This window comes from Lynx rufus, unplaced genomic scaffold, assembly GCF_022079265.1.
Source record: "Lynx rufus isolate CCGP_SWC_20201006 ecotype Redwood Valley unplaced genomic scaffold, mLynRuf1.p SCAF_19, whole genome shotgun sequence".
Taxonomy (NCBI): Eukaryota; Metazoa; Chordata; class Mammalia; order Carnivora; family Felidae; genus Lynx; species Lynx rufus.
In genome coordinates, this window is record NW_025814833.1 from 23,539,768 (window position 1) to 23,567,135 (window position 27,368).

General features: G+C 48.5%; 1 protein-coding gene across 1 annotated transcript; it reads left to right on the forward strand.

Annotated features, from left to right (window-relative positions):
* The first annotated feature begins 1,896 nt into the window (after window positions 1–1,896).
* XPNPEP2 (X-prolyl aminopeptidase 2) lies at window positions 1,897–26,972 on the forward strand. Its single transcript, XM_047082135.1, has 21 exons — window positions 1,897–1,945; window positions 4,507–4,583; window positions 6,175–6,285; window positions 7,430–7,493; window positions 8,425–8,529; window positions 8,774–8,860; window positions 9,777–9,923; window positions 12,883–12,984; window positions 13,651–13,732; window positions 14,018–14,213; window positions 14,852–14,941; window positions 16,184–16,293; window positions 17,051–17,128; window positions 18,190–18,261; window positions 20,517–20,577; window positions 21,792–21,861; window positions 22,378–22,482; window positions 22,924–22,983; window positions 23,478–23,554; window positions 26,074–26,163; window positions 26,778–26,972. The coding sequence occupies exons 1-21, from the start codon at window positions 1,897–1,899 to the stop codon at window positions 26,970–26,972; spliced, it is 2,028 nt and encodes a 675-aa protein (XP_046938091.1).
* The last annotated feature ends 396 nt before the right edge of the window (window positions 26,973–27,368 follow it).

Genomic DNA, 27,368 nt, shown 5'->3' on the forward strand with positions numbered 1-27,368 from the left:
TTGCTATAATATTAACTGCCATTTCAGCAGTGTTGGATGCCAGGGGTAAAAAGAACAAGGTACAGATGAGACCAGTTACATATTTGACTTAACACTTACATAGCACTTACTCCTCACAGCAAGCATGCTGAGAGCTCCACAAACATGAACTCATTGCTAAAAATTTAGTCTTGTTATTTCATAGGCAAGGAAACTGTGGGCTCAAAGAAGTGAAGTCACTTGCCTGAGACCACGCAGCTAGTGGGTAACAGAGCTGGGATTGAAACCTTGACAGTCTGGCTCTACTGGTGAAGGCAGGGCTGTTGGTCCTACAAGGCTATTGGGGTTCCTCCTGTGCATGGCTCCATCAAGTCTACCAGCTTGCCCTTCAGGGTGGCTAGTGCAGTTCACAGGGGAGTAAGGGCCTTTGCTGGGACATTTCCCCAGTCTTCTGGTTCCTGGGAATCACGTCATCCCCATTCATGGAATGGGGGTGGGGAGCCAGGGATAAGACAGCGGGAGCATCAGCAGTCCCAGAGCCACACAGGGTTCTCACAGTCTTTGTCCTTGGTCTGTCTTCTGAGGCTGTGGGCTCTGCTTTTATTCCTGGAGGTGGAGTTCACTGAACCTCCTTCCTCATTTAAATTCCCCTCCTTCAAGGAGTCCAGCGAAGGCCCCCTTTCCCTCCTCCAAATGGGTCTATTTTATTGTATTTGGATGAAGTATTTGAAAGCCACCTTAAACTTGTTGCAGATGTAATCAGAGTGTAAATACATTAAAAATAAGATCAAAAGGAAATGTGTGGTTTGCCTCTCGGGACCGTCAAGCTAGACAAGTACCTGTCCATTGGGTCTGTTTGTCTCTCACAAGTATTGCTTTTTCTGGCCAAGTGTTCTAGAGGGCATTTTTTGGGAGCTGTTTAGGCACTGTGCAGCCAGCTGCCCTCTGATGCCTTGGGTGTGGACACAATGCTGGCCTCAGCTTCTCCACTTCCCCTGTAGGGACTCACGCTGGTTAGGAGTGACCTATACTGCAGTGGAAGCAAAGCCTTGTTCTAGAAGCTATGGCAGAAAGGGCATGTCCAGTTCACTAAATTTGTCTTCTGGAGACCCCCAAACTCCCCTTTTTGAGTCTTTTTCCCTCTTCAGTGACATCTCCTGGCCCGTCCAAATGCGGTCTTCATTCTGTCTCAGATATGTGGCTCAAACAGCCGAATGGAACCCTGCCATCCCAGACATCCCAAGAGAAAGGCAGTCTTCGTCTCTGCCAGTGACTGGCAGCACTTTTACAGAGTGGGCTCTACTGAGGGGACTCACACCAGCTGAAGAAAGTAGCTCTCCTGCTGTAACGAACTTCCCCCTTCCCTGAGGGGTGCAGCGGGGCTTCCCAAACACTAGGGAGTGAGGACACTGGCTTTTTCTGAGACAAGCCAGCTCAGAGGAGGAGGAAAGATAAACATTCATCTGGGAGCAAAAGTGGGGCTGTATCCAGAGCCTGGGGTGGGGAAGCTAATGGGAAACAGCTTGCTGGAAGGAGGGGGACAGAATTCGGGAATGACTGAGACGTGCTGCTGAAGTGGGGGGCGGGGAGGAGCAGGCTGATTGAGACCAGCTGCGGCTCCTCTGCCCAGAGATCTTTGGACTCTGCACGGGGCGGGCTTGGAGAGCTGAAGCTTCCCCACCCACCCGGATTCCCGACTCCGGTCTCCCAAGTCCAGTCCGAGTCCGGAGCCCTCAGATACAAAAGACCAGAGAGGGACTCACCATCCACCAGCTGGACGCCTCTTCCCCATCGCCAGCCCCCACCCCCTGACTGCTCCTGTCCTCGGAAGGCCTGGAGGAAGAGGCCAGGGAAACATCCCTGCCTTTTCCACCCCCCCATCCTTCCATCCACCCAGCACCGGCATCTGGAGACCCCATGGCCCAAGCTCACTGGGGATGCTGCCCCTGGCTTGTCCTCCTCTGTGGTATGTGCATCCTGGTCCTTCCCTCCCATGCTGGGAGGGCAGGTCCAGCTGGAGAGCAGCTCTGGCCTCTCCCCTCTGGGTTCAGAAAGGGTTGGAGTGAGGGCTGGGGCGAGGTTATCTCTTTCTCTCTTGGTCCTTCTCGCTGTCATGAGAAAGAGGAACCCCAGAGCCAGTCCTCAGGGCCCTAGAGAGTCAGGTCAAGTCTGGATTGGCACCTTTCCATTTCCACCTGTTAAAGAAAAGATGATTCTGGCACTTGTTAAAAGAGTATGGAAGACTTCATTCAAAATTATTGCAATAGGGGAGAAAGATCAGGCTCAACTCTGAATACAGCAAAGATGGCTGAGGACTTAACAGCCAATGAACAGAGTGAAGGGGAAGTGGATGGAAAATTACTAAGAGGAGACATCAAGGGTAGGGGAGTTCTTGCTAAGCCAGCTTCATAGGATTCTTACTGAACGCAGGCCAGGGTGAACAGATATCAAGGATGAAGGCTGAGGAATTTGATCAGATAGTAAAGGTGATCAGATATTCAATCTCTAAATTGACTTAGCAAGATTCTTATTGAGGACTGGGTGACACAGGCCCACCAAGGACCAGATGGACATGGAAAGCCAAAGTCAAATTCTAGTGAAGAAGAGGCTCTGAAGAGCATAACTAAAGTTTGGTCTTTGTCACTCCCATGGTGTCCTGTTTGTCCTCTTTGGTTACAACTAGATGCCCAGCTCAATGCCCTCCACACCCATTCCACCCCCAGCCTTAGGGAAGCCTCGCTGCCTTTGCGCTCTATCAGCAGGACCCCGCTCATTCAGTCGGCACCCACTTCCTGAGTACCTCCCCAATGTTAGGCCCTGTGTCAGGGAACACAAGCCTGACCTTGGGAGCCACAGCCTTGGCCTTAGAGAACAACAATCTGGGTGTTGAGACAGACATAGTCTGGCTGAGTCTTGCTTCTTATGTTAGCATCCTAGCATCACCATTTTGCCAAATATTTCCTACAGAAATGGGGGTTCATTATCTTAGATCAACAGTATGGGTTGCAACTTCCCCTTGAGTTTATGAGACCAACACAACCATGCAGGACATTTATAGTGTTAGATGCCAGCCACACTCCTATCTGTAACTCAAGCCGCTCAGAAGGTAAAAGTATAGTGTCTCCCCACACCCAGGCCCTCATTACTCTCTGAAGAGATCCATCCTAAAAGTGGGGCTGGAGGGAAGGACTATCAGAGACCATTGGACTCTCAGGGCTAGACGACCCAGAGCCTGTGGGACTTAGCCCAGTGTCTGGCATTGAGTAGGTACTTAGGAAATGTTTGCTCAGTCAATACTGGGTGACTCCTTGGGTCACACCAAATTTGGGACCCAAATTGGAAACTAAGTCTCCATATACTCTGTCCTTTCTGTGGCACTACCCTTCCTATGGTTTACTTTTGGTACTCAGATGACCCCAGTTCAAATCCCTGCTCTACCACTGACTCACTGTGGCAAAACTTGGGCAAGTTACCAAACCTATTTGGGCCTGAGCTTCATCATCTATAGAAAATAGACAGTAATATCCACCTCACAAGCTTATTGCAAGTATATAATGAGATACTATAAATTACTGAGCTTGGGATTCTCTCTCTCTCCCTCTGCCCTTCTCCCCCACTCAAGCACTCTCTCTCTCTTTCTCTCTCTCTCACTGAAAAAAAAAAGATTCTTTCTCTCCCTCTCCCTCTACCCCCTTCCCATCTCTCTCTCTCTTTCTCTCTCAAAAAAATGAGCCTGAAATGAGAGCCAGATATTTGGGTTGTAAGAAATGGTACAAATGGGCCTTGAATTTAAGTAAACTCAATATAGGGGCACCTGGGTAGCTCAGTCAGTGAAACATCTGACTCTTGATATTGGCTCAGGTCATGATCTCGAAGTAGTGCAATTGAGCCCCAAGTTAGGCTCTGGGCTGAGCACAGACCCTGCTTGGGATTCTCTCTCTCTCTCTCTCTCTCTCTGCCCCTCCTCCTGCTCATGTGCACAAATGCGCGGGTGCTTTCTCTCTCTCTCTCTCTCTCTCTCTCTCTCTCTCTCTCTCTCTCTCTCTCAAAATAAATAAACATTAAAAAAAGAATGCTAAGGAAACCCAATATATATAAAACTAAATGTATAGAAGGGTAAAATTAAGGTGGGTTGATTATTTAACAAGATCCTCTAGAGAATTTCAAAGAAAATTTGATTACAAAATTTTAATTTACATACAACTTTTCCAGTTTGGTAAACCCTGAAAAGTCCCAATTAGATTAGAAGGGAAAAGTTGATTTAATGAGCACTAAACCCCATGCAAAAGTGGCAATCGCTTGTCAATGAAACAGGTTTCTTTGATTATGACCCAGGGTGCATTCATTTCAGCCTAATTTCCTATGAAATGTGATTATTTTTATCCTAAGGTAGAGTTGGACAGCATTGCTTTTTCAAAGGATGGAGGCCCAGTGGGGACAGGGAGCAGGATTGGGGAAACATGTCCCTGTGCTCTCTAGGAGCTAACTGGTCTCCAAGTGACCCTGGATTTTTCTCCTGGTTTCTAGCTTTGGGTGCCTGGGGCCACCCAAAATCAGTGGACCTGACGGCAGAGGACGTGAGAAACTGTTTAATCAGCCCTCCGGTAAGGCCCCGCCTCAGCCCCGCCCCACAGCTCCCATCTTCTCCCCATCCCCCATTGGCTCAGTTGCTAGCCTTTGCCTCTACCCACCTTTCTCCTGACTTCCGGACTCTGGGGCCACAGTTTCTGATTAACATCCCTCAGGTCGGCAGCACATTCTCGGGTGTCTGACAGGCACGCCCCATCCTTCCCTCCCATCCATTCCCACAGCAGTTTATCTACTTCCGTCTGGGTTTGGGCAGCCCCACTAGAGGGAAGGAGGAGGGGCAGGAAGGAGGGTGAGGGGCTTTAGCTAGCCTTGGCTGACGCTGGGCAGAGGCAAGGAGGAGGATGGGAGGAAAGAAAACAAAAATTCTAAAGTTACAGTGCAAAGGGAGGCACAGAAGGGAGGAGAGAGGCAGACAGAGCTAGAAAGGACAATGGAAGGGTGAGAGGGCGGCCTAGGGTGTGACTACAAGAGAAGGCATAGCATATTGGAGCTGAAAGGTCTCAGCTTCCTAGCTGGAGACCAGAAGATTCTTTCCACAAGCCTCAGGGCCAATGGGGTACATCTGCTTGCAATGTCAAGTTTATGAGACCAGTGGGGAAGTCAGGTGGGTGGGCAAACCATGTTACTTTTATATTAAAACAGACATGGATATATCATTAAGTAGAAGGCAAACAAAACAAAAAACCCACACTTTTTATTTTATTTTTTAAGTTTATTTATTTCGAGAGTGAGAGAGAGCAAGCACACACGCGTGCAGGGGAGAGACAAAGAGAGAGGGAGAGAGAGAGAATCCCAAGCAGGCTCTGCACTGTCAGCACAGAGCCCGATGCAGGGCTGGATCTCACAAACCTGGGCTGAAATCAAGAGTCAGCTGTTTAGTGGACTGAGCCACCCAGGTGCCCCTACCACACTCTTTATTTTAAAGATAAAACAGCCTTTAAAGAAATGGCTTAGAGGGGATCTTTCTGGACAATATCCCAAACTTCTGGGGGTACTCATTCACTCTCCTCTGCCATTTGGGACCAGTAGGTGGAAACTTGAAAAAGTCCCCAAGGTAGGGTTGCCTGGTGAAATACAGGATGCCCAGTTACATCTGAATTTCAAATAATGAATAATGTCTTAGAATAAGTATGCCCCAAATAGTGTGTGGGACATACTTATACTAAAACATTGTATGTTGCTTATCTGAATTTCACATGTGACTGGATGGGCATCCTGTATTTTTATTTGCTAGATTTGCAATTCTGCTGCCAAGGTATCCAAAGAAAGACTGTCCTTCTAGCCTGGCCCAGTGCCAGGGCTCAGATCCCTGCACCCATGCCCCCATCTGTGACTCAGTTCCCATTATTGTCACAAGGAGTTTCTCTCCAAGTTCTTCAACACCTACATCTCCTCTCAGCCCAGGCACCTTATTCTAGACTCACCCGTAACATCAGCTGCCACCCCTTTCCTCTGCAGGCTGGTCCAGCCTGGCCACACCCAGTACCTGCCTAAGGCGGGGGTGGGGGGGCTGGTGACTCCTCTGGATGCTGGGGCTCAAGCATCATTTTCTCTAAGCAAGGTGTGTCTCTATGTGTGTCTTGGTGTCTTCCTGTCACATGTTAGTACCTTCCAGTTACTGTGGTCAATACCACAGCACAGCTCACAGCCCTCCGCCAGCAGATGCACATCCAGAATCTTTTTGCCTACATCATCCCTGAAACGGATGCCCACATGGTAAGGGACAGCTCATCCCCCACCCGTGCCCTCTGCTATCCTGGGTCAACCACCAATGAGAACAGGGTACAAGTGAGAGGCTGCTAAGGCTCAGAAGATGAAGGCAGAGAAAGGATTCAAAAGGCAAAGGGAAGGAAGTACAAGGCTTGGACATGTGAGTTTTAGGGCAGCTGAGAGAGTCTATTCCTTTACATAGGAAAGAAGCCATCACCAAATCTCCTTGCCTCCAGACAATGAGACTATAAACAAGTTCAGAATCAATTTTGATCAGTCCCTAGATGGCAGATCCAGAATGAATATCTAGGGCACTCCAGCCCTAGGAGGTTAGAGCGTGGGCTAAGAATCGGACCGGAAGAATTCTAAGTTCCCTTCCAGCCCAGCCTTTTCCATAACCTGATGGATGGAGCATTGGAATGATCCAGAGTCCCGGACTACATGAGTTTGGAGTGTAGGCTGGGGGAAGGGAGCAGACAGGAAAGAAGATGGTCTGAACAAGAACTGCTTTTCCCAAAGCAGCACCCCTGCCAACCCATCCCACCCTTTCCCCACCACCGGCTCTGCCTCCATCCCATCCACCTTTTGAACACTAGCCCGTTTGGAAGAGAAGGCATTTTCAGTGTTAATAAGATTGCTTGAACTGGTTTTCCCATCTTGGGCAAGTATCTCAACTTCTCTGAGCCTCAGTTTCCTCTTCTGCAAAACGGAAATAATGAGATCTGTCTCAAAGGATTATGATGACCAAAAGACAATTATGTGTAAAGCCCTCTGCAGAAGTTATTTATGGTGTACTCAGTGTACCATACTAGACGGGGGAGGGTGTGGCGACAGCTAGAGGGGAGAAACCAGAAGAACCAAAAGACATGATCCCAGACAGCACAGAATTTTCATTCTGACCGGGGAGACAAGAACAGGCCAGTTCTGGACTATGGGATTGAGACTCCAAGAGACACAGTTGTCCAAAGGAAGGGAAGATCCTGAGATCTGGGGGAGTGACAGAGGACTTCCTGGAAGAGGTGCCCAGTGTGCCTGGGCTTGTAGGACTTGTTGAATCTGACCAGACAGAAAGAACTGGGATGTGGTTGGGGGCGTTCCATGGGGTCTGACTCCATGAAGAAGGCTAACAACGGTGTTGTTGATTTCCTAGAGTGAGTACATCGGCACACGTGACAAGAGGCGTGCATGGATGACAGGCTTCACAGGGTCTGCAGGTGACAGCCATTACCCTGCCCTTATTGCTTCTGTTGGTAGACCCAGAGGTAGTCACAGATGCTCTAATATGGCCAGTTCTCAGAAGCCAGGACCCCAAGACCTAATGTTCAGTGGTCCTGTCTCCCTTCTACCTCTCAGAAAAGGGTCGCCAGGGTATACATCTCATAAACCACCAGTCACACTTCTCATGAGGCAGAAGGCAGGAGGCTTTCTTCCAGTGCTTGCTGCCAGACGTAGCTTAGCACACCCTGGGCTCCATTTCTGGAACAGCTGCCACTTCCACATCTAGCCACTAGGGGCCCGCTGATTCCCTTCATACATGGCTCACCTGGGGACAGTTTTACTTAGTGGGTTCTTCTCAAACATCACCTCACATGGCCAAATGAGTCGCAAACAAAAAAGCACTTTATGGGATCCCAGTTTCTGAAGGGGCCCCCCACTCTGATCCTGGCCCCCTTAGTGAAATCCACGCTTCCCTTGCTGATCCTTAAACATTCCTCCCCTAAGCTTCAAGCTTCCTTGCCTTACTCATCTTTGCCAAAGATACTGGGTTTGGCTTCTCTGCCTGTCCTCAGCTAAGCCCCTGGCTTAGTGTCCCTATCAGCCACTGAGTCTTGATACTAACTACCACACCATCTTTCCTGAGAGCACCTACATGCAGCATTGACTCTTTTGGAAGGCCAGAAGCAGACCCCACTTGTCCCTCCTTAGGTGAGGCTCTCAACACAGAGCAGAGATGCCTGACCCAAGCTGGCTTCCCCCGACGCTCTCCTTAATGTCTCCTGCCTCACTTCTTGTAATGGAGGAGGGAAGTTCTTTCCGGAGACCCCTTGTGACATTCTCGGAGCCAGTACCATATTGCCCATGCACTAACTAAGGCCACCATCCTCACCTTCACCCTCAACTCCAAATTTCTCTGTTCTGTCTCAGGAACTGCAGTGGTGACCATGGGGAAAGCAGGTCTCTGGACCGACAGTCGCTACTGGACCCAGGCTGAGCGGCAGATGGACTGCAACTGGGAACTACATAAAGAAGGTAAAAAGGTCACATGGATTTGTCCCCCAAGCTCTGAAATCTAGACTAGGTTCAAGAAAGTACAGGTAAGAGGATGCATGAAAGGCCTCTATGGGAAACTTGGGAAATCTCAAGCCATCCCTCACCTTTGAAGCTGACATCAAGGAGGACATACCTGGCAGGATTGTCACAGACAGAAGCCTGACTGGAGAGCCTGAGACTGTCCCTGGAGGTGACTTTCCATTCTTTCCTGTCTTCCTCTTAGTTGATACAGCTTCCATAGTCGTCTGGCTCCTCACTGAGGTTCCTGCTGGAAAGCGTGTGGGTTTCGACCCCTTTCTCTTCTCCATTGGTATGTTTTTCCCTCATTCCTGCATTTGTCCACAGCAACAAGGGTGACTCAGCCCCTCTGGGATGTAAAGAAGCATACCTTCGTAGAAGGAGGAATAGGATGACTCTAAAGACAGAGTGTCTCAAGTTATAGTTGCAGAATATTTTGCAACAAAGATTTACTCATGGACTGTGTAATGTAAATATATTTAAAAGAATGAATGCAGATTTTTTTTAAGTCATGAGTACAGAGCCCCAACCTAGAAGATCCAGGGAATCATTAAGTCTAACAGACATAATATATATCTAGCAGACAAATAGGCCAGGGTGTTCTTGAACCCAGAACCATCCTCTGTGCTCTGAAGCTGTACCAATTATGGCACTAGAATCACTTGGGAGCACTCTTCTGAAAGGCAGCTTGGAAGGGTCAAAGAAGTTCAGTGAGCTTCTGCACAAAGAAGCATATTCCTCTCCCCCCAGGATCATAGGTCCCTGAGCTCTGGGACCCCAGCCAGCTGGCCAAGGGTGGGGTCTTCACAAATATGTACCAAAAGGTTCCCCCTTCAGAACTGGCTTCTTTGCCAGCCTTTCCAATGGTGTGAGCATCACCATTCTTTGGACTGTGGCACTGAAGCTCAGTTACAATGGAAAGTACTGAGAAGAGGGCCCCATAGCCATTGGTGCTTAAAAAGATAAACCTAGCCAGTTGGCTGTGGGCAGGGTTGGGGTGGGCCCAGGGCAATTAGGCTTTGAAAGCAGAACAAGGAGGCTGAGAGGACATGCTCCAACAGAACCAGACTGCTTGGACCTGCTCTGAGCAGCTGGGCTTCAGCAGTGGAGTGGGAGGCAGAGCAGATAAGGACTAACTTTGCCTGAGTCACAGTTTTCCCTGAGGTGCGAACAGGCAGGGGACAAGTGACTGCTTCCTGTCTCTGCAGGTTCCTGGGAGAGTTATAACATGGCCCTCATGAACTCTAACATAAAACTGGTGTCCATCACACCCAACCTTGTGGACCAGGCATGGGGGTCAGAGAAGCCTCTGGTTCTGAGCCAGCCTATTTATGTCCTGCAGGAGGCATTCACAGGTGATTCTCTAAGCCCCTTTTCCTTCCCAACTTGAAGCAACACAGGTCCCCACTGCTGCTCCTTTGGGTGAAAATTTTGTCCTAGGAATTACCAGAGCAATGGTTCTTGAACCTTTGTGTGCACCTGAATTGCCTGGGATGATTATTTAAAAAACAGATGTCATCTCAAAGAATCTGAATCAAAAGGTCCTCAGACCATATTTAGAAAACACTGGAATAAATAGTGTTAGGACTTGAAGACAGAGGGAGCAGGAAGGGGATTTGAAGACAGAACAGGAAGTGAGGAAACAAGGGAATCAGAGCAAGATGGGGAAAAAAAGAACCCCACCCCTTTCAAGAGAGGAAAAAACATGATATGAGTTGCTTGTGCAGTAGTGGAGACTGGTTTATATTGATTCATTCAAACCTGGACTTCTGGCCCTCCTGTAATAAGATGTCTGGGGTCAGGTGGGCCGGGCTGACAAAGGAAGTATGTAACTAAGTTCAGGGTCAATCCATGGTACAACTTAAGGTTCAAGTTTTGGCCAGACCACAAAGGAAAGTTGACTGACCCCCCAAATTCTAACATCAATAGTTTTCATCTTGACCTCATTGATACCATCTAAATACATCATAAAAGAACAGCATGCTCTAGATTCTGTTAAGTAGCAACTAAAATCCTGACCATGATCAGGCTATTGATTATGAATCACTGTCTTGGACACCACCACCCCCTACCTCCCCAGGAATTCTGAACAAGCCAATGGACTTGGATTCCTAGCAATATTGGGCAATCTGAGAGGCCCCTTTCCACACACAGGTCCGTGCACATTTCTTGCTTGAAAAGGAGTCAAAAGAGCAGGAGGGAAATTTCAAAATAGCAAGGATGATGAAACAAGCTAAAACTGCCCAATTTTCTTTATCTGTTCTGGTATAATTTGCAGAATCGTTCTGCATCTCACAAAAATTTTAAAGAAACTTGCTATCCAGGACTGTACCATCATAAATAATACTCATTCCATTCAGATAAAGAAGAGAGCAGTTATGTCGGGAAGGGGAGGGGATAAAAGGGGGAACCCTTCCAAGGGACTGAGAGTTCACATGGGTTTTAAAGTCACTTCCCACAAGTGACAGGATGCTAAGCTTCGTAGGCTGGTTGTCTTCAAGGAAAAGCCATCCAGAGCCAGAACTGGGCCTGGCAGCCTAAGAACAGAGTTCTTGAGTCACTAAGCTTACAGAGACAAGAGAGACTTTCTCTCCAGCAACTGATAAGCTTTAAAGGGGGCAAAGGGCAAGGAAAAGAACGGGAAAAGTTAATTATTCCAAGATACCTGTATGCATCAGACAATTTAAATTTGCCTGCATTTGTTGTCACAAAAATGTATCACATTCATGAACCTGGACAAGATAATTCTAAGGGAAAGGAGCCAGAGTAGGCCCCATATTGTATGGTTCCATTTGTATGAAATATCCAATATAGCCAAATCCATAGAGGCAGAAAGCTGATTAATGATAATTAATAAGTTTCCCAGGAGCTGAGGGGAGAAGAGAATAGGGAATGACTGCCTAATGACTACAGGGTTTTCTTTCAGAATGATAAAAATGTTCTGGAATTAGTTCTGGAATTAGACAGTGGTGGTTGCATAATCTTATGAATGTTCTTAAAGCCACTGAATTGTGCACTTTAAAATGGTTAAAATGATACATTTTGTGGTATGTGTATTTTACCACAATAAAATAAAACAATCATTAAAGAGTATCATACCCAAAGCTTTGGTTCTTGTTGGGTAGTTTTGCCTGTTTGCATAGTTTTTTTAAATGGCATTAAGTTGTTTATGTTAATCTCTGAGCCCAGCTAGGACCCTTAATGTTTATGACCTTCTGTCAGCAAAATATGAGCTGTGCCTCAGAACAGACCCTTCATGTGCATTACAGAGACTAGGGATAAAAGATGAACACTAAAGTCCTAGAACCAGGACACAAGCATCCTAGAAAGGACAGCTCTGTGGCACAGAGTTTAAGGACAAGTCTGGGGACTGACAGTGTTAGCAAGATAGTCCAGTGTCCATATAGATTAGGAGGGTGGGCCATGTAGTCAAAAAGACCTGGGTTGAAATCTCTGCTCCACCCCTCCACCCCTTGCTACCTATGAAATCTTAGACAAGTCACTTTACCTCCCTGAAGCCTCAACATCCTTATCTGTAAATGGGTCAAATAAGAATTAAAACAATGTTCAAGGACCCGTGTCTTATTAGGCACCACGTTACTTCAGAGTAGAGGCTCTATCATGACCCAGCCTTGTCCCTTTGCCCTTCAGCCAAGGCTGCTCTCTTGATCTCTGTTCTGAATGCTTACTTATGGATCAGAAGGTTACACCAGACTTACTATACATCAAGACACCATTCTATGTGCATTACAAATATTAATTCATTTGATGCCCAAAATAACCCTATTGATGTCAATACTGCTATTATAATCCATTCTCATTTTACAAATATGCAAAATAAGACACAGAAGGGTTAAGTGATTTGTCCAAGATCACACAACTAGTAATGGCAGGGCCAGAACTTGAACCCAGTCAGCCCAGAGAGTCCATGTCCTTAATAATTACAGAAGTGAGAGTTTGTTTGAAGACAGTGTTCTATTGCTTTTAAAGAAATGGGAAGGGGTGCCTGGGTGGCTTAGTTTGTTAAACAACTGACTTCACCTCAGGTCATGATCTCACGGTTCCTGAGTTTGAACCCCACATTGAACTCTCTGCTGTCAGTGCAGAGCCTGCTTTGGATCCTCTGTCTCCCTCTCCTTCTACCCCTCTACTGCGCTGTCATGTGCTCCCTCTCTCTCAAAAGTAAATAAATATTACAAAAATTTTTAAAAAAGAAAGAAACAGAAAGCGATTGCCCTGAGGGAGCCCTCTCAGGAACAGAGTGCCAAAAGGAAAGTATGTTGCTTATGCTTTCTTTGGCTCCTTTGCTTCAAGGGAACACCTGGCAGAAGAAAGTATCTGACATCCGCAGCCAGATGCAAAAGCATCCCAAGGCACCAACTGCTGTCCTTCTGTCAGCGCTTGATGAGACGGCCTGTGAGTGTGGACTCATGGACACGGGTGGGCGCCTCGGTCCCCCCAAACCCCAAGCCTCTTGGACCTGCAACCCAGAACTCCTCCCCCAGTCACCCTATCACCACGGGTTCTGAGAGCTCCATGGCCATGGTCTGTGGGAACTAAGAAGGCTAGGGGGCAGGAGATCATGTCTGCTTAATAAGAAAACCAGAAAACCCAGAGCACGCTGTAGGCAGCCCACAGGCCATCAGAGGAAGGGGCTGAGCACAACGGCAAAGGCTGTCCCATGAAGGGAAAGGGGCCCAGCTAACACCTGCCATCAGCCTGGCCAGCAACCCAAGAGCAGACTCCCAGCTTTCGCACCTGGTGCAACCCTATTCTGTCCCAGTGTGGCATAGGGCTTCTTACCTGACCCTGGCTCTGGGCTTCAGATATTCTGGGAACCCACTGGAACTGTGCTGGTTGCTGGTGGGGCATCTTCATTTTTCTGGGAGAAAGGGGGGTCCATTGCTCTCATCAGCACCTCAAAGCCCCCCTCCCCACCAAACTGAGAAACTTTCAGAGGCAGATGTTCAGGCACACTGCCGGGACTCTTTGGGGCCCAAAGCAAATGGTGGGGCAAAGGTGTGCAAGTCCTTGCCTTGGGCAGACCAGCCTCAAAGAGACCCCATCAATTCTCTTCCCCAGGGCTCTTCAACCTTCGTGGCAGTGACATCCCTTATAACCCCTTCTTCTACTCCTACACACTGCTCACAGACTCCTCTATCAGGTATGGCTTTTCCTTGGCTTGCTCTCCAGGACTTCCTCCAACTCCCACCCCTTGCTGCTCTACCACTTACACGGCCCTGGTACATGGCCTTCCCAGGAACCTGCTGCCTACCCCCACAGGATCCTCTAGGAAGCCTGCAGTGGGCTTTTCCTGACCCCTTGACCTCTGTTCCCACCTACTCCAAATATGGCTTGCTTGGTTCTTTGCTGGAGTTCCTCTGACCTCCAGGAAGTGCATCAACCTTAGAGACCCTCAGGACCCTCCTCATCTTCCGTCCCCACCTAGGTTATTTGTAAACAGGAGTTGCTTAAACTCTGAGACCCTGAAGTACCTCAACTCCAGCTGCACGGGCTCCATGTGTGTGCAAGTTGAAGATTACAGCCAAGTCCGTCACAACGTCCAGGCCTACGCCTCAGGAAACGTGAAGATCTGGATCGGGACCAGCTATACTACATACGGGCTCTATGAAGTGATACCCACGGTAGGTTTGCCAGGCCCCAGCCTGGGCCAGGTTTGCCAGGCCCAGCCTAGGCCAGGCATCGTGCCTGCCCCTGCGCCAGCCCTGATAAGTTTCAACCTAAAGTGGGGCCACAGCCCCTTGGCCATTCAGGCAGTTGGTCAGTCCCCTTCTAGGCCTCCCTAAGAAGAGATGGAAAAAGAGGGAGCAGATGTCTGTCCACAGAGAGCTCAGAGATTGTCAAGGAGACTAGAGAGGGAACAGCCTAGTAGACCAGAGGCTATGAAGCCACCAAACCTGAGACTGGGTCTTGGTTCTGCCCTGAACTGGCTGTGCAATGACCTTGGACAAGTGACTTAGCCAGTCCTAACCTCTGTTTCCTTACCTGTAAAATGGCAATAAGAGTCCTGACCTCAGAGGACTTTATCTGAAGAGATTTAGAGGAGATGGTCCATGTAAAGCCCGGTGCCTGGCACACAGCAGGCACTCAACAAATGGTAGCTGTTATGACATAATACATGCAGGAAACTCACGTTGCTAGATTAGCCCATTGACCATGTTGCTTGATTAGCCCAGGAAAGCTGGGCTTTCCTGCCAGTACTTTTCAAACCCCACTGTGCCCTGGAGATGGCCCCATACCTCTTCCTCTCTGCCCATGACAGGAGAAACTCATAGAAGACACCTACTCCCCAGTGATGGTGACCAAGGCGGTGAAAAATAGCAAGGAACAGGCCCTCCTCAGGGCCAGCCACGTAAGTCACAGGAGGACTAGCCTTTTGGAAACTCCTGATTTGATCAATCAGAAAGGAGCCTGAAGAAGCTTAAGGAAACAGAGAAGTAGACACCAAACTCCTGGGCACCCATCTGGGCTTCATCCCTCATGCCCAACCTGGTACAGTGGTTTAGGGCATGGGCCCTAGAGCTAGAGTGTCTGAATTCAAATCCCAACTCCTCTACCTACCTCCTAGCTGGGTGACTTTGGGCAAGTTGCTTCAGCTCTTTGGGCCTCAGTTACCTCATCTGTAAAATGAGTACCATAATAGTAGTCTACACTATAGGGTTGTTGTGAGGATTAAATAGATAAATATATATGCTATACAATATATAATATGTATAAAATATATAAGTAACTTATAATTAACATTAATTATAATATATAAGTAATATAAAATATAATCTATAATCATATATACATGTGTGTACATATATACATTTATATGCATAGACTATGTGTATACATATGAATGTAAATATATACTTATATAAATAAATGTATATAAATATAATATGGAGTATATAAATACATAATTGTATACATACTATATACATATATAAACATAATTAATAATTATGCAAATATAATTATATTGAATAATTATATATATGTGTGTATATATATATATGTGTGTATATATATATATTGCTTTGATCACTGCCTGGCACATTCCAAGTGTTAAGTAAGTGTTAGCTGGCCTGATTTCCTCACCCTGGCAAGACGATAGCTTGCTCTTTTGGATATTCCTGTTCAAATTAGAAGAAATGCCGCATTTTACAAAACTTTCTTATAGATAATTTTAAACGTATACAAAAGTAGAGAAAACAGCATAATGATCCCCACGCACCACCTCTCTGCTCCAGCCCTCTTCAGCTCCTGGCATTTGGTCTACAACTCCAGGTTCGTTGCCTACGCCCCCACCCTCCACTGCTGGCTGGTTTTAAAGCAAATCCCAGATATCATACAGTGTCTCCTGTTAACACCCTAGTATCTCTAAAAGAAAACACTTAGGAAGTGTCGCTAAAAGATAAGAACTCTTTTTAAAACATAACTACACTGTAATCACATATAAACTTTAAGAATCCCTTAAGATCATCAAATAATCAGTGAAACCCTCGAGTTTTCAAAGCTCAGCTCCCCAGCAGCCGCCTGATCCCCTTGATCCCAGAGCCCTGGCTGCGATCCTGCTGCAGCCCTCTCCTCTGCTTGCCCACTGCAGGTGCGGGACGCCGTGGCTGTGATCCGCTACTTGGTGTGGCTGGAGAAGAACGTGCCCAAAGGCACGGTGGATGAGTTCTCGGGGGCAGAGCTGCTCAACAAGTTCCGAGGGTGAAGAACCACTGCTGACATTTTGACCATTTTTAAGGGTGGGGGTGGGGGCAGGGAGGGGCACCTGGTCTCCTTACTTCAGTGGGAAGACTCTCTTTGTATTTGGGGGACCTCTCTGGAACAAGGAGTAGCAGGTTTTGGCGGCGGCGGGTGGGAGGGGGTCGGGGAGCTGGGCAGGGCGGGTTGGATGACAGTGCCTGGAATCGCTGGAAGCGGGACACCTTGAAGGGCCACAACCCATCAGTGCCCCCTGGTGTCTGCTTCAGGCACAGACCCTGTTTCCATGGGGGAGGCTGGCTCAGGACAGGTATGGCTCCTGGACCGCTTAAAAGTATCAAGTTAGGGAGTGAAGTTCCCTGAGGGCACGCATGGCCCAGGCCATAAGCATACTGTAGGTTTGAGGTGCAGGATGCTGCTGTGGGGCTGGGGAAGCTTTCAGACACAAGAAACTAGGTTTCTTCACTCTCACTTTACCATAAACTCACTTTGGGACAATGGGCCTTGGTTTCCGCATCTGTAAAATGGGGGAGGAGGGGGACAATTGGTGTCTACAGCCCCTCCTTCTCTGACCTTGAATGCTCTATAACTGACAGACTGGAGCTTGGGAAGATGGCACCAGGAGGTGGGGCTGGGAGAGCCAAATGGAGTCTAGCTGAGGTAGAGGCAGCCATAACCTTCATTTGCCCTGATTAGATATGCTGGGTCCAGCCTAGACCCTGAGCCCATCCACTGACCATTCCTGCCATGTACTTTTCAGAAAGGAACAGTTCTCCTCTGGACCCAGTTTCGAAACCATCTCTGCTAGTGGCCTGAATGCCGCCTTGGCCCACTACAGGTACTTCAGGAGAAGGAATTTTCTAGGGCCCTGTAGGGATGGGATCCTGGGGTATATGCAGGGGCTGGGGGTGTGAAGGAAGGAATGCTCTGGGGCCCAGGCCCACATTTAAGGTTTGAGACTCTTTAGCACTGTGGAGGCTATGATGGGCAGTGGAGCTCAGTCAGGGATTGGGAGTCTTCTTAGAGTTAAAAGGCCTGAGCAGTTTTCCCCACAAAAGGCTGAGACTTTGTGAACACACAGGGCTGAGGGATCTGGAAGGGAGGCGGGGCTGCTGGATGTTTTTCCTTGGCTTCCTGCGAGTTGTTTATATTAGCTAATTCTTAAAGCTCTCGAGTACATGGGGAGAAAGCCCTGTTCACCCAGCCTGAGCCAACTAAGGAGGGCCCAGAGGTGGGCTAACCAGATGTTTGGCTCCATAGAAAACAAACACCTGCAGGCCAGCCTGATAGAATTTGGGGGCCCAAACCCACCAGAATGCCTCAGCCTGGCATGGGCACAGCAGGAAGAGATCAGATGTCCTCCATGGGCCAGCCTGGCCTGTCCCAGAATTCTCTCCCCCAAAGTCTCCCAAGCCCACAGCTGCCTTGGCCCAGCCCCTTCTCCCCTCTAGAGAGTAGCAGGGTAGGAATTCCTTGGCCCTACCAACTCTTGCTCTCTAGCCCCACCCTTGAGGACTCTCCCTTCATATTCCCTGGCTTCTCAGCGGTCACAGAAAGAAAGAGAGCACTAGACTGAGCATCTGGGTTCAGGCCGAGCTCCTCCCCAGCTTTACTGCATAGCCTCCTGCAAGCCTCTTGGCTTCTGTAGGCCTGTTTCTCCCTTATGTAGAAGGAGACGACTGCACTGGTTTGCTCTCTGAGGCTCTCCAGGCTCCTGCATTCTGGGTTCCTTCTTCTCTCTCTTCCCAGGGACCAAGGCCTTGCTTGGTGAGGTATAGGACAAGCAGGTGTGTACTGAGTACATTAGCAGCATCACCTGAGTACTCTTCCAGGGCCCTTTGGGAAATAAGGGGTGAGGGGGTTAGGCTACTCCCTTCTCAGTGGCTCTCCCCTTCCTAGTCCGACCAAGGAGCTGCACCGCAAGCTATCCTCAGATGAGATGTACCTGCTGGATTCTGGGGGGCAATACTGGTATGTACTCCCCACCCTGCCCTGCCCGAATAGCTCAACACAGACATCCTGGGCTGCCTAAGAGCTGGTCGAAGCTTTCCCTTCCTGGGTGTGGATCCTTTGTATGAAAAAAGAGAGCCCTGGATTGAATGACCCTGAACATTGTTCCCATGTTCATACTTGCGGATCCTTGCACGGTGGGAAACACAGAAGCCAAGTCATTGGGGCTGCCCGTGCAGCACCTCTGGGAGAATCAGAAACATCTCTCCTTGCTCAAGTGAAGTGGTTTTTTTTAATTTTTTTTAATCTTTATTTATTTTTGAGAGAGAGAGATGGAGTGCAAGCGGGGGAGGAACAGAGAGAGAGGGAGACACAGAATCCAAAGCAGGCTCCAGGCTCTGAGCTGTCAGCACAGAGCCTGACGCGGAGCTTGAACTCATGAACCGTGAGATTGTGACCTGAGCCGAAGTTGGATGCTCTACCGACTGAGCCACCCAGGCGCCCCAAGTGCAGTGTTTTTTAAGCCTGCATATTATTACATAGTCTGAACAGCCATGCTTAGCAGCCCTGCCTGGCTGCACAAACACTGTACTCACATTCTCACCTACTCACGCACACACCAGCAGCATGCATCCTCCCTCAGCCCCTTCTCCCCACCCTGCACAGATGCAGTGACCATGTCAGGTTGGGGGTGGCAGCCAGATCAGGCCTCCACAAGCAGCAGGTGAGGAGAGAAGCACCCTCAGAGGGTGCCCAGAGCACAGTTGAAACAGGGCACACCTATCAGCATGGGTATGTCTGTGAATAGATATGTGTGAGTGACCATGTGTAGGGTTATGTAGGAGGGCACTCTCCCCCACCCCTGCCGCCTCCAAGACTCCACAATCTGTGCGTCCACCTGTGTGCTCTCATTGAAATTAGTATATAACCACGGAGTGACTGGTACCCCTTTAGATGTGTTACCCTTGTACAGTACACAATCTGAACACGCAGACATGTCAGCCATGCAGAATAGGCTAACTAACCCCAGTTTTTCCTAATTTGTGACCAATCATTCACACAGGAGTTGAGATGAGATGAGTCAGTAGATTTTTCCCTTCTTATCTAGGAAGCAAGTGGATTGTAGAAAAGCTTGGGCAGGGTTGGCGGGGGGCCAGGGGTGGGCAGGAAGGGGTATGCCGAACTGATGGAAGAGCGAGGAGTAGTTTCAGTTTCCCATTCTCTATCCTGTGGCAATGGTGCATGTGCCAGTGACAAAGGCTCTTCGCTTGCTCTTAGCGCAGCTCTGGGAGCTAACCCAAGAGCTCAGCCTAGCAGGCTTCCCTCATCACATTGTGCTCATCACAGTCTGGCGTTGTGCTACTGTGTACTTGAAATGGCCAATGTGCAAAGAGGAAGTGAATTTGAGGGGCGTTGCTGGATTGGGGCATGCTCAGAGAGGGTGAGGCCGGGGAACTGGTCACCTCACTTCCTCTTCTCCTCTTCTGAAGAAGTCTGCCACACCCTGTGACCTGCTCCCAAGGAGGAATCCCCAGGGCCCTGGGATTCTCTCCCCTCCCCCTTCCTAGTGGTGACCACAGGGACCATCTGGGGGGAACAGCTGCTGCTGTGGTTGGGAGTCAGACTTTTTGGCTTCTGGCTTCAGTTTCCTGGGACTCTGAGCAAACCCTTGTGTGAGATCCATATTTACAAGGAGAGATCTGTGTAGAGAGTCAATGCTTGCTCGAGGCCTGGCTTCACTGAGCCTCAGAAAGGGGGATGGCTCATGGCCTCAATTGCCTCATCTGGGAAATGAGGATAATGAGGCCCCCTCTGCTACCCTTCCCAGGGAGTTGCAAAAGTGTTTTAGAAATGGTAAATAACTATGTGAATGTGTAAGAATATGATGATCTCTCTGAACCTCAGTTTCTCCACCTGTAAAAATGGGACAGTCCCCTTCCTCCTGCCTCCCCGAAAGCCTGGTAGAAAATTTGCTTGTAAAGCTAGGCTGACCCAAGAAACTCAGATTTGTAAAACAGCCAAAATAGGTGGGATGGGGGTGGAGTATGTATGTGGGAGATCAGAAATGTCAGACAACATAGTGACTTTGAACTTCATAGCTTTCAGAGTCCCTTTATGCACAGAAGCTGAAGATGGGAAATTGACAATGGCATCTATGTTCTTCCTTTACCCCTAACCCACCTCACCACCACCCCACTCTTACCACTCAAACCCCAGTGGGAAACACACGGGAAGCACATGGCCAAGCTGTATATGCTGACTGTCCTTCTCCACAGGGATGGAACCACAGACATCACCAGAACGGTCCACTGGGGCACCCCCTCTGCTTTCCAAAAGGTAAGAATTGGACCCAGAATACCCCTACCCACCTTTACCCAACGGACACCCAAGCAATCACTCCAGCAAGAACCCTTCATTTTACGGAGGCTAAAGCTGAGGCCCAGAGAGGTTAAGTAGTTTGCCCAAGGTCACACAGCAAGTTAGTACCAGAAAACCCAGTGCTCCTGGCTACTTCCCCAGAGATATTTCAGGCCACCAACAGGGCCTCAGCCGAAGCTTATCATCATCCCATTTCAGTGAATCAGTGAACAAATATTTATTCAGTGCTGTCTGTGTGCCTAGTCCCGTGCTCCGTAGAAAAGAGGAAAAAAACATTCCAGGCAGAGAGAAATTGCATGAGAAGTCTCAGAAGCGGAGGTGGAAAGGAGCTGAAGGTTTTCAGAAAGCAGTGAGGGCTGGCCCACATGGAGAAGAGGCTGGGATGTCCTCTATGTACACGGAGGGGAGGGTGCTCTAGGTGGCGAGGGAACAGGGGGCCACATTCATGCTTTCAGCAAGTCGACCGTGGCTTGAACGTGGTGCTGGAAATAAAGAACAAACAAGAGCTGGCCAGGCCTCAAAGAGCTCAAGTTTAGTGGGTTGAGTCCAATGCCCCAGGCTGTCGTGCACAAGATGACAAACCTGTGTGCTTGCGTGCCCACGTGTGTATGCATGTGTGTGATGAGAGGACTTACCACATTGCCACAAGGAGTGAACAGGAGAAGAGGTTGCTGTCAGCCCACCTCCCTCCCTTTATCCGCAAAGTAAACAGCCCAACCGAGCAAGGCTGACCTGCCAGATTATGAGGCCCCAACCCAAACCTGAGGCCTGAAGGAAACTCAAGGATGATCATAATAGTAATAAGGGCACTGATCTGTATTTGAACATTTACTGTTTGAAGCACCTCATGTGCATAAGTGGACCTACTCTTCCTAACAGCCTTACGAGCTGGTACTGTGATCATTCCATTACAAATGAGGAAATTGAGGGACAGGGTGGTTAAAGTAGCTTGCCCAAGGTCTCAGAGTTTGTGAGTGGCTACGTCAGGACTCTAGCCCAGGGGTTTGCCTCCCAACCCCGTACTGTCAGGCCTCAGCCCACCACCATCTATAAGCGTCCCTGTGGACCAGTTAAAGAGAACCACATGGACCAAGCTCCAGCTTTCAACAGGTCCCCCTCGGAAACTCCCAGGATCCTCCCCTTACCACGTTACCTCTCCCTCTCCCCATCAGGAGGCATACACCCGTGTGTTGATCGGAAATATCGATCTGTCCAGACTCGTCTTTCCTGCTAATACATCAGGTGGGTTTTGGAAACCAGGCTGGACCCAGAGCCTCAGGCCCTGATTTCTCTGGACCCAGACTGCCACCCTAGAAGGCTAGTGTGGCAGAGATTATATCACCATCCCGTCCATTGTATAGATGAAAAAAATCCAGCCCAGAGAGTGAAAGCAGGTTGCCCAAGGTCACACAGAGGATTACTGGGAGAGCCAAGCCTTGAACCCAGGCCTCCTGACTCCTAATCTAATACTGTAGCTCAGTGGGGTAGGGGAGGCTACTGTGGGCTGTAGCAGTCATGGGAGGACTCCTAGAGGAAGTGGGTGTCTTGATGGATGGGGAGAAATTATAGTAGAGTCATCAGTCTAGGTAACGTAGGTACAGTGTAGGATGTGCTGTAAACAATGCATGCTAATCTGCCTCTCAGGAGCCACTCTCCACAGGTACCATCTTGGTAGTTGACTCTGGGACAAGAGAGCAGGAAGGGGCCAAGCAGACAGTTGGGGTCCAGCTGACTGACTGGGGGCTATCTCTCTTCCAGGGCGAACGATGGAGGTGTTTGCCCGCAGAGCCTTATGGGATGTTGGGCTGAATTATGGTCACGGGACAGGCCATGGCATTGGCAACTTCCTTTGTGTGCATGAGTGTAAGTGTCTCTTCAGCACTTCCCTGGGCTCCCCGCCCCCCACTTCTTGTGAAGGAGATAGAACATTGCATAGGTATGGAAATGACCGAGACCCACAGAGATGCAGTGACCCACCCAGGGTTAACCAGCTGGTGGGAGGTGATGCTCCACAGGGTAAGTGAGAAATCCTGACACCTGGCCATTCCTGCTGCCTGCTTGGCATCTGGGAGGGCCTCAGAGAGAGGAGTGGCAGGTCAAGGCCTAGCGGCTGGCTGGCATAGACACCAAAGTAATAAAAAACAGAGCCAATGTGGTCTCTGTGCCAGCCCCAGGTAGACAAAGATGTGGTGGACAAGTGCTGCTGGAGAAAGCCCAGTTTCCCCAGTTGGTCCCCAGAGCCTGCTAGTTTCTGAGCTGGAGAGTATGAGAGGGTTGATGCTCTGCCTACATCTCCTTTTCCAGGGCCAGTGGGATTCCAGTACAACAACATCCCCATGGCTAAGGGCATGTTCACCTCCATCGGTATGGCTCTCAAGCTCTTCCACCCCCTCCCCCGCCCAAGACTAGCCCAGGACTACAGTTGAGGGAGTGCCAACCTTCAGGGAACATGCCAGGCACAGACCCACTGGGATCCACCACTCCCAGCACCAAGTGGATTGTCATACCCAATCCTAAATCCCTTCAGCTCATACCCTCATTTTGCCCTTGGGAGTCAGTTCCTGACTGTACATCCAAACACTGGAGACTCCAATCAAAGGTGGGGAAACAGGACAGTAGCACATAAGGAGATGGGGGTGCCTCCAGGATCCAAGTGAGCTCTTAAGTCTTCTCTGCTTGGCTACAAGGCCTGGAAGGTTGCCTCTGCGTGGTCAGTGAGCATCTACCCAGTGGTGGGTCTGCCTGAACCAAGGGACAGCCGGACAGCTGGGCACTCCAGCCACTCCTCAATCTGGACAGGAAACACAGGCTTGGGTCCTCCTCCTGCTTAATACCACAAGCATCTCTGTGTCTCCTAGAACCTGGTTACTATCAGGATGGAGAATTCGGGATCCGTCTTGAAGATGTGGCCCTTGTGGTAGAAGCAAAGACCAAGGTAAAGTGCTGCTGAAGCGGCCTAGAGCTATGGACGGCACAGCAGTGACTTTGGGCTGCATGGGGTATAAGGAAGGTCAAAGGAGAGGGGCATTAAATAGGCAGGCATGAATTCATTTGAAGTTTTCCTGGGCTCTAGAAAAATTCCATAACTCAGAGTTTCTCAAACCTGTTTGCACAATAGAATATCCGCATCATAAGAAGAGCTTTTTGTTTTTAATGCCAGTGCCCAGGTCCCACTCTAGACCAAATGAATCTGTGTCCCTGCCCTAAATCATTGGTCCTCAATGCACATAATAATGGCCAGGGGAGTTTATTCGACATGAAGATTCCCTATAATAGCAGCCAAAGGGGATAAAATTCTTACGTATAAACTTAAAAAGACTTATATGGAGAAAATCTCTACTGAGGGACATAAAAAAGATTTAAGTAAATGGTGCTCTCTGGAAAGGAGCCTCAGTATTATGGAGATGTCATTTCTCCCTAAATTAATCTATAAATTCAAGACAACCACAATTTCAATGCTAACTGGATGCTTTTGTGACTTCACGAAATGACAGTAAAATTTGTAAAAATAAACATGCAAAAATAGCTAAGTAGATAGGAAAATTCTGAGAAAGGAGAGCAATAAAGGAAACTAGCCTTTTCAGATATTAGCACAGACTCTGAAGCTACTGTAACTAAAACAGTATGGCACTAAAGATGTAACAATGAAACAGAATAGTCAGTCCAGAAACACATCCTCTAATTTCTACAAACAAAGTGAGAATTTAATTTATAATAAAGCTGGCATTTCAAAACAATAAAGACCAGAGACATTTTATAAATGGGCAGGGGGGACAAATGGCTAATCATTTGGGGGTTTATTAAAGTGAAGAACCTTACTCTTACACCCAAATAAAATTCTGAATTGATCTCAAGATTTAAAGGTAAAACCATAAAAGATCTGGAAGAAAATCTATATAAATTCATTTATAATCCCAGGGTGGAAGTGGGCCTTTCTATGCAAGACCTGGAAGCCATGAAGGAAATTGATCAATTAAATTTAAAACTGTACGGAAACAAGACCATAAACAAAGTCAAAAAATGTATGACAAACAAAGCACGTATAGCAAAGAAAGGATGCGTTTCCTTCTTTCACCATGAGCTTTTTACAAATCAGTAAGACAAAAATAGGGAAAACCGGGGGGGGGGGGGGGGAAAGCAAAGGACATGAAGAGGCAACTCACTAAGATCAACACAAATGCTCCATAAATGTGAAAAGATGCTCAACTTTATTCTTAAAGAAATACAAATCAAAACAACAATAGAATACCACGTTCCACCTGTGTGATTGGCCAAAGTGAGAGATTTTGGTGATACCCAGTACTGTTGAACGTATGAGGAAACAGGCCCTCTCACACTGCTGGAGGAAATACAAACTGATACAATCTTTCTGGAGAAGAGCTTCACAATATCTATCAAAACATCTATTTGAAATGCCTATCCCTTTTGTCTCAGCAATACCTCTGCCAAATATGTATCTTCTGGATATAGTCCCAAAACGTCACCAAACTGTTTTATACATTGATGCTGATTGTAGTACTTGTACTATGGTCATAGTGAAAAAGAAGTGGAAACAGATTAAATATCCATCCCTGATTACATAAATCATCATCTGCATACTATAGACCCTTACGCAGCCCTCAAAAGAGACTGAGGTAGATATCTTTGTGCTAATATGCAGTGCTCTCCTATGTTCCCTTTTAAGAGGGTGGCGAGCAGGTGCAGAAAAGCAGGTGGGATCCATTTTGTGTGGATCCAAAAAAAGGTAGGATCCATTTTGTGTGGATTAAAATACATACATACACACATACACACATACAAACCTACGTACTGTATATGTCTTAAATGTTTTCAGGAAGGAAACCAGGCAGGGAGGAGACTTTCAATTTTTATTGTGTATCCTTTTGTAGTTTGAACTTTCTAAGCACAAGCAAGCAAAGGATCTCTGGGAAATGGGAATTATAGACTCTTTATTCTTCTTTATATTCATCTCTATAGGTAGGTCCATTGATAGATACAAAGAGATGTAGCTAGATAGAAATATATAGAGATATAGATTACATGGATAGATATAAAAACTTAATAACTTATCTTAAAATTATTTAAATGTAGTTTCCCAACCCTGTACTAGAGATTCTCACTCCAGTGGTCTGGGGGGGGGGGTGGACCCTGGAATCTACATATTTAACAAGCCCCCTCAGTGCTATAGATGCACACACTTTGAGAAATACAGACCTAAGTCTAAATTTTAGGAATCCAGATGGAAAGACCAAAGGTGAGGTGTTAAGTGATAGACTGGGGTTTGGGGAGGGTCAAGGGGACTGTAGGATGTTCAGGCCTATCTTGAATCTCAAGCTTGACAAGTGTCAGTTCCCTGTGCCCATGGTTTGAGTGGAGTATTCCCTCCCTCCCTTCAGCCTACTACCTTCTTCTCACTCATTCTCCTGCTTTCCCACCTTCCCTGTGGCATCCCAGTACCCCGGGTCCTACCTGACCTTTGAAGTGGTATCCTTGGTGCCCTATGATCGGAACCTCATTGATGTCAGCCTGCTGTCTCCTGAGCAGGTAAGTGATCCTCAGCGCTTTGATCTTTCAGCCCATGAACCACTGACTGACTTCTTCCCAACCCTGGGCCTCTCTTGCCTCTTCTCCCTCTACCCCAAGACCCTCTGCCACTTCCCCTCACCTGGGAGGGTCCACGCTGTTGGCATTTATAGGCACATCCTGGGGCATCCCTCCCCTACTCACCAGAGACCCCAAAGCTTTTAGAACTCTTTGGTCAGACCAACCTACCCAACCCCCAGTAGTGAACTCCTGGGGAGTCTCTGCCACCTCAAGTCCTAGCATAAGCCTCAGTCCCTTCTTCTGTAAAATAAAGATAATTATGCTTGCCCTACTTTCATTCCTGAGCCACTCCCATCTGCCACCCACCCCATGAAAGTCACTGTGACACAAAACAGCCACTGTGGTGAACTGCCTCTAAAAAGGCCCAGAAAATGCCTGTGGCCTGAGGATGGCTAGGGACCTGTGGGGTACATAAGGGTACTTGGGCTGAGGTGGGCAGCTGCAGTATGACAGCAGGGGCTGGATGGCACCGAGGTCTCACCTTTTGATGAAAAGATCTCACCTTTTGGCAGCCTGGCCTGGGGAGGTCCTCACCCCCCTCCTTCCCTTTGCAGCTCCAGTACCTGAACCACTATTACCAGACCATCCGAGAGAAGGTGGGCCCGGAGCTCCAGCAGCGGCAGCTGCTGGAGGAGTTCGAGTGGCTGCAGCAGCACACGGAGCCCCTGTCAGCAAAGGCCCCACATACTGCCCCCTTGGCCTCTCTGTTGGCAGTCTCCTCTCTGGCCATCCTTGGCTGCAGAGTCTAGAGGCTCAGACTCCCTGGCCAACCCTCTAGCTCAGCTCCCCTCACCCCGCACCACCCATGCCCCAAGAGCCCTTGCCAGCCCCTTGCCTGAAAACCACTGCCCTCAGCCTCCTTCTCCAGGACGAAGTTCCACAGACACAGAGCTTCTTGGCCCCGGGCAGGCCCCCTCTGGGCTTGTGTACCTCACCCTGGGCTCCCAACCTTAGCCCTGGGATAGGAGAGCTAGCTAGTCCCTTTCCTCCTGTAAGCCCAGTAGGCCTAACCTATCTACAACTTGGCAGAGCCTCTTATCACTGCCTCCCCCCCAGCAAAAGACCACTATAAGGCAGTACCCTAACCCCCGGGGGGTCCATGACCCTGGGAGAGCCCTACCCTATTGCCACCCTTTGGATATAGC

Coding starts and splice junctions, on each gene's coding strand:
- XPNPEP2 (XM_047082135.1), top strand. CDS start 1,897: ATGGCCCAAGCTCACTGGGGATGCTGCCCCTGGCTTGTCCTCCTCTGT. Junction 17,129..18,189: donor GCCGCCTTGGCCCACTACAG/GTACTTCAGGAG, acceptor TCCCCTTCCTAG/TCCGACCAAGGAGCTGCACC. Junction 22,483..22,923: donor CTTCCTTTGTGTGCATGAGT/GTAAGTGTCTCT, acceptor CTCCTTTTCCAG/GGCCAGTGGGATTCCAGTAC.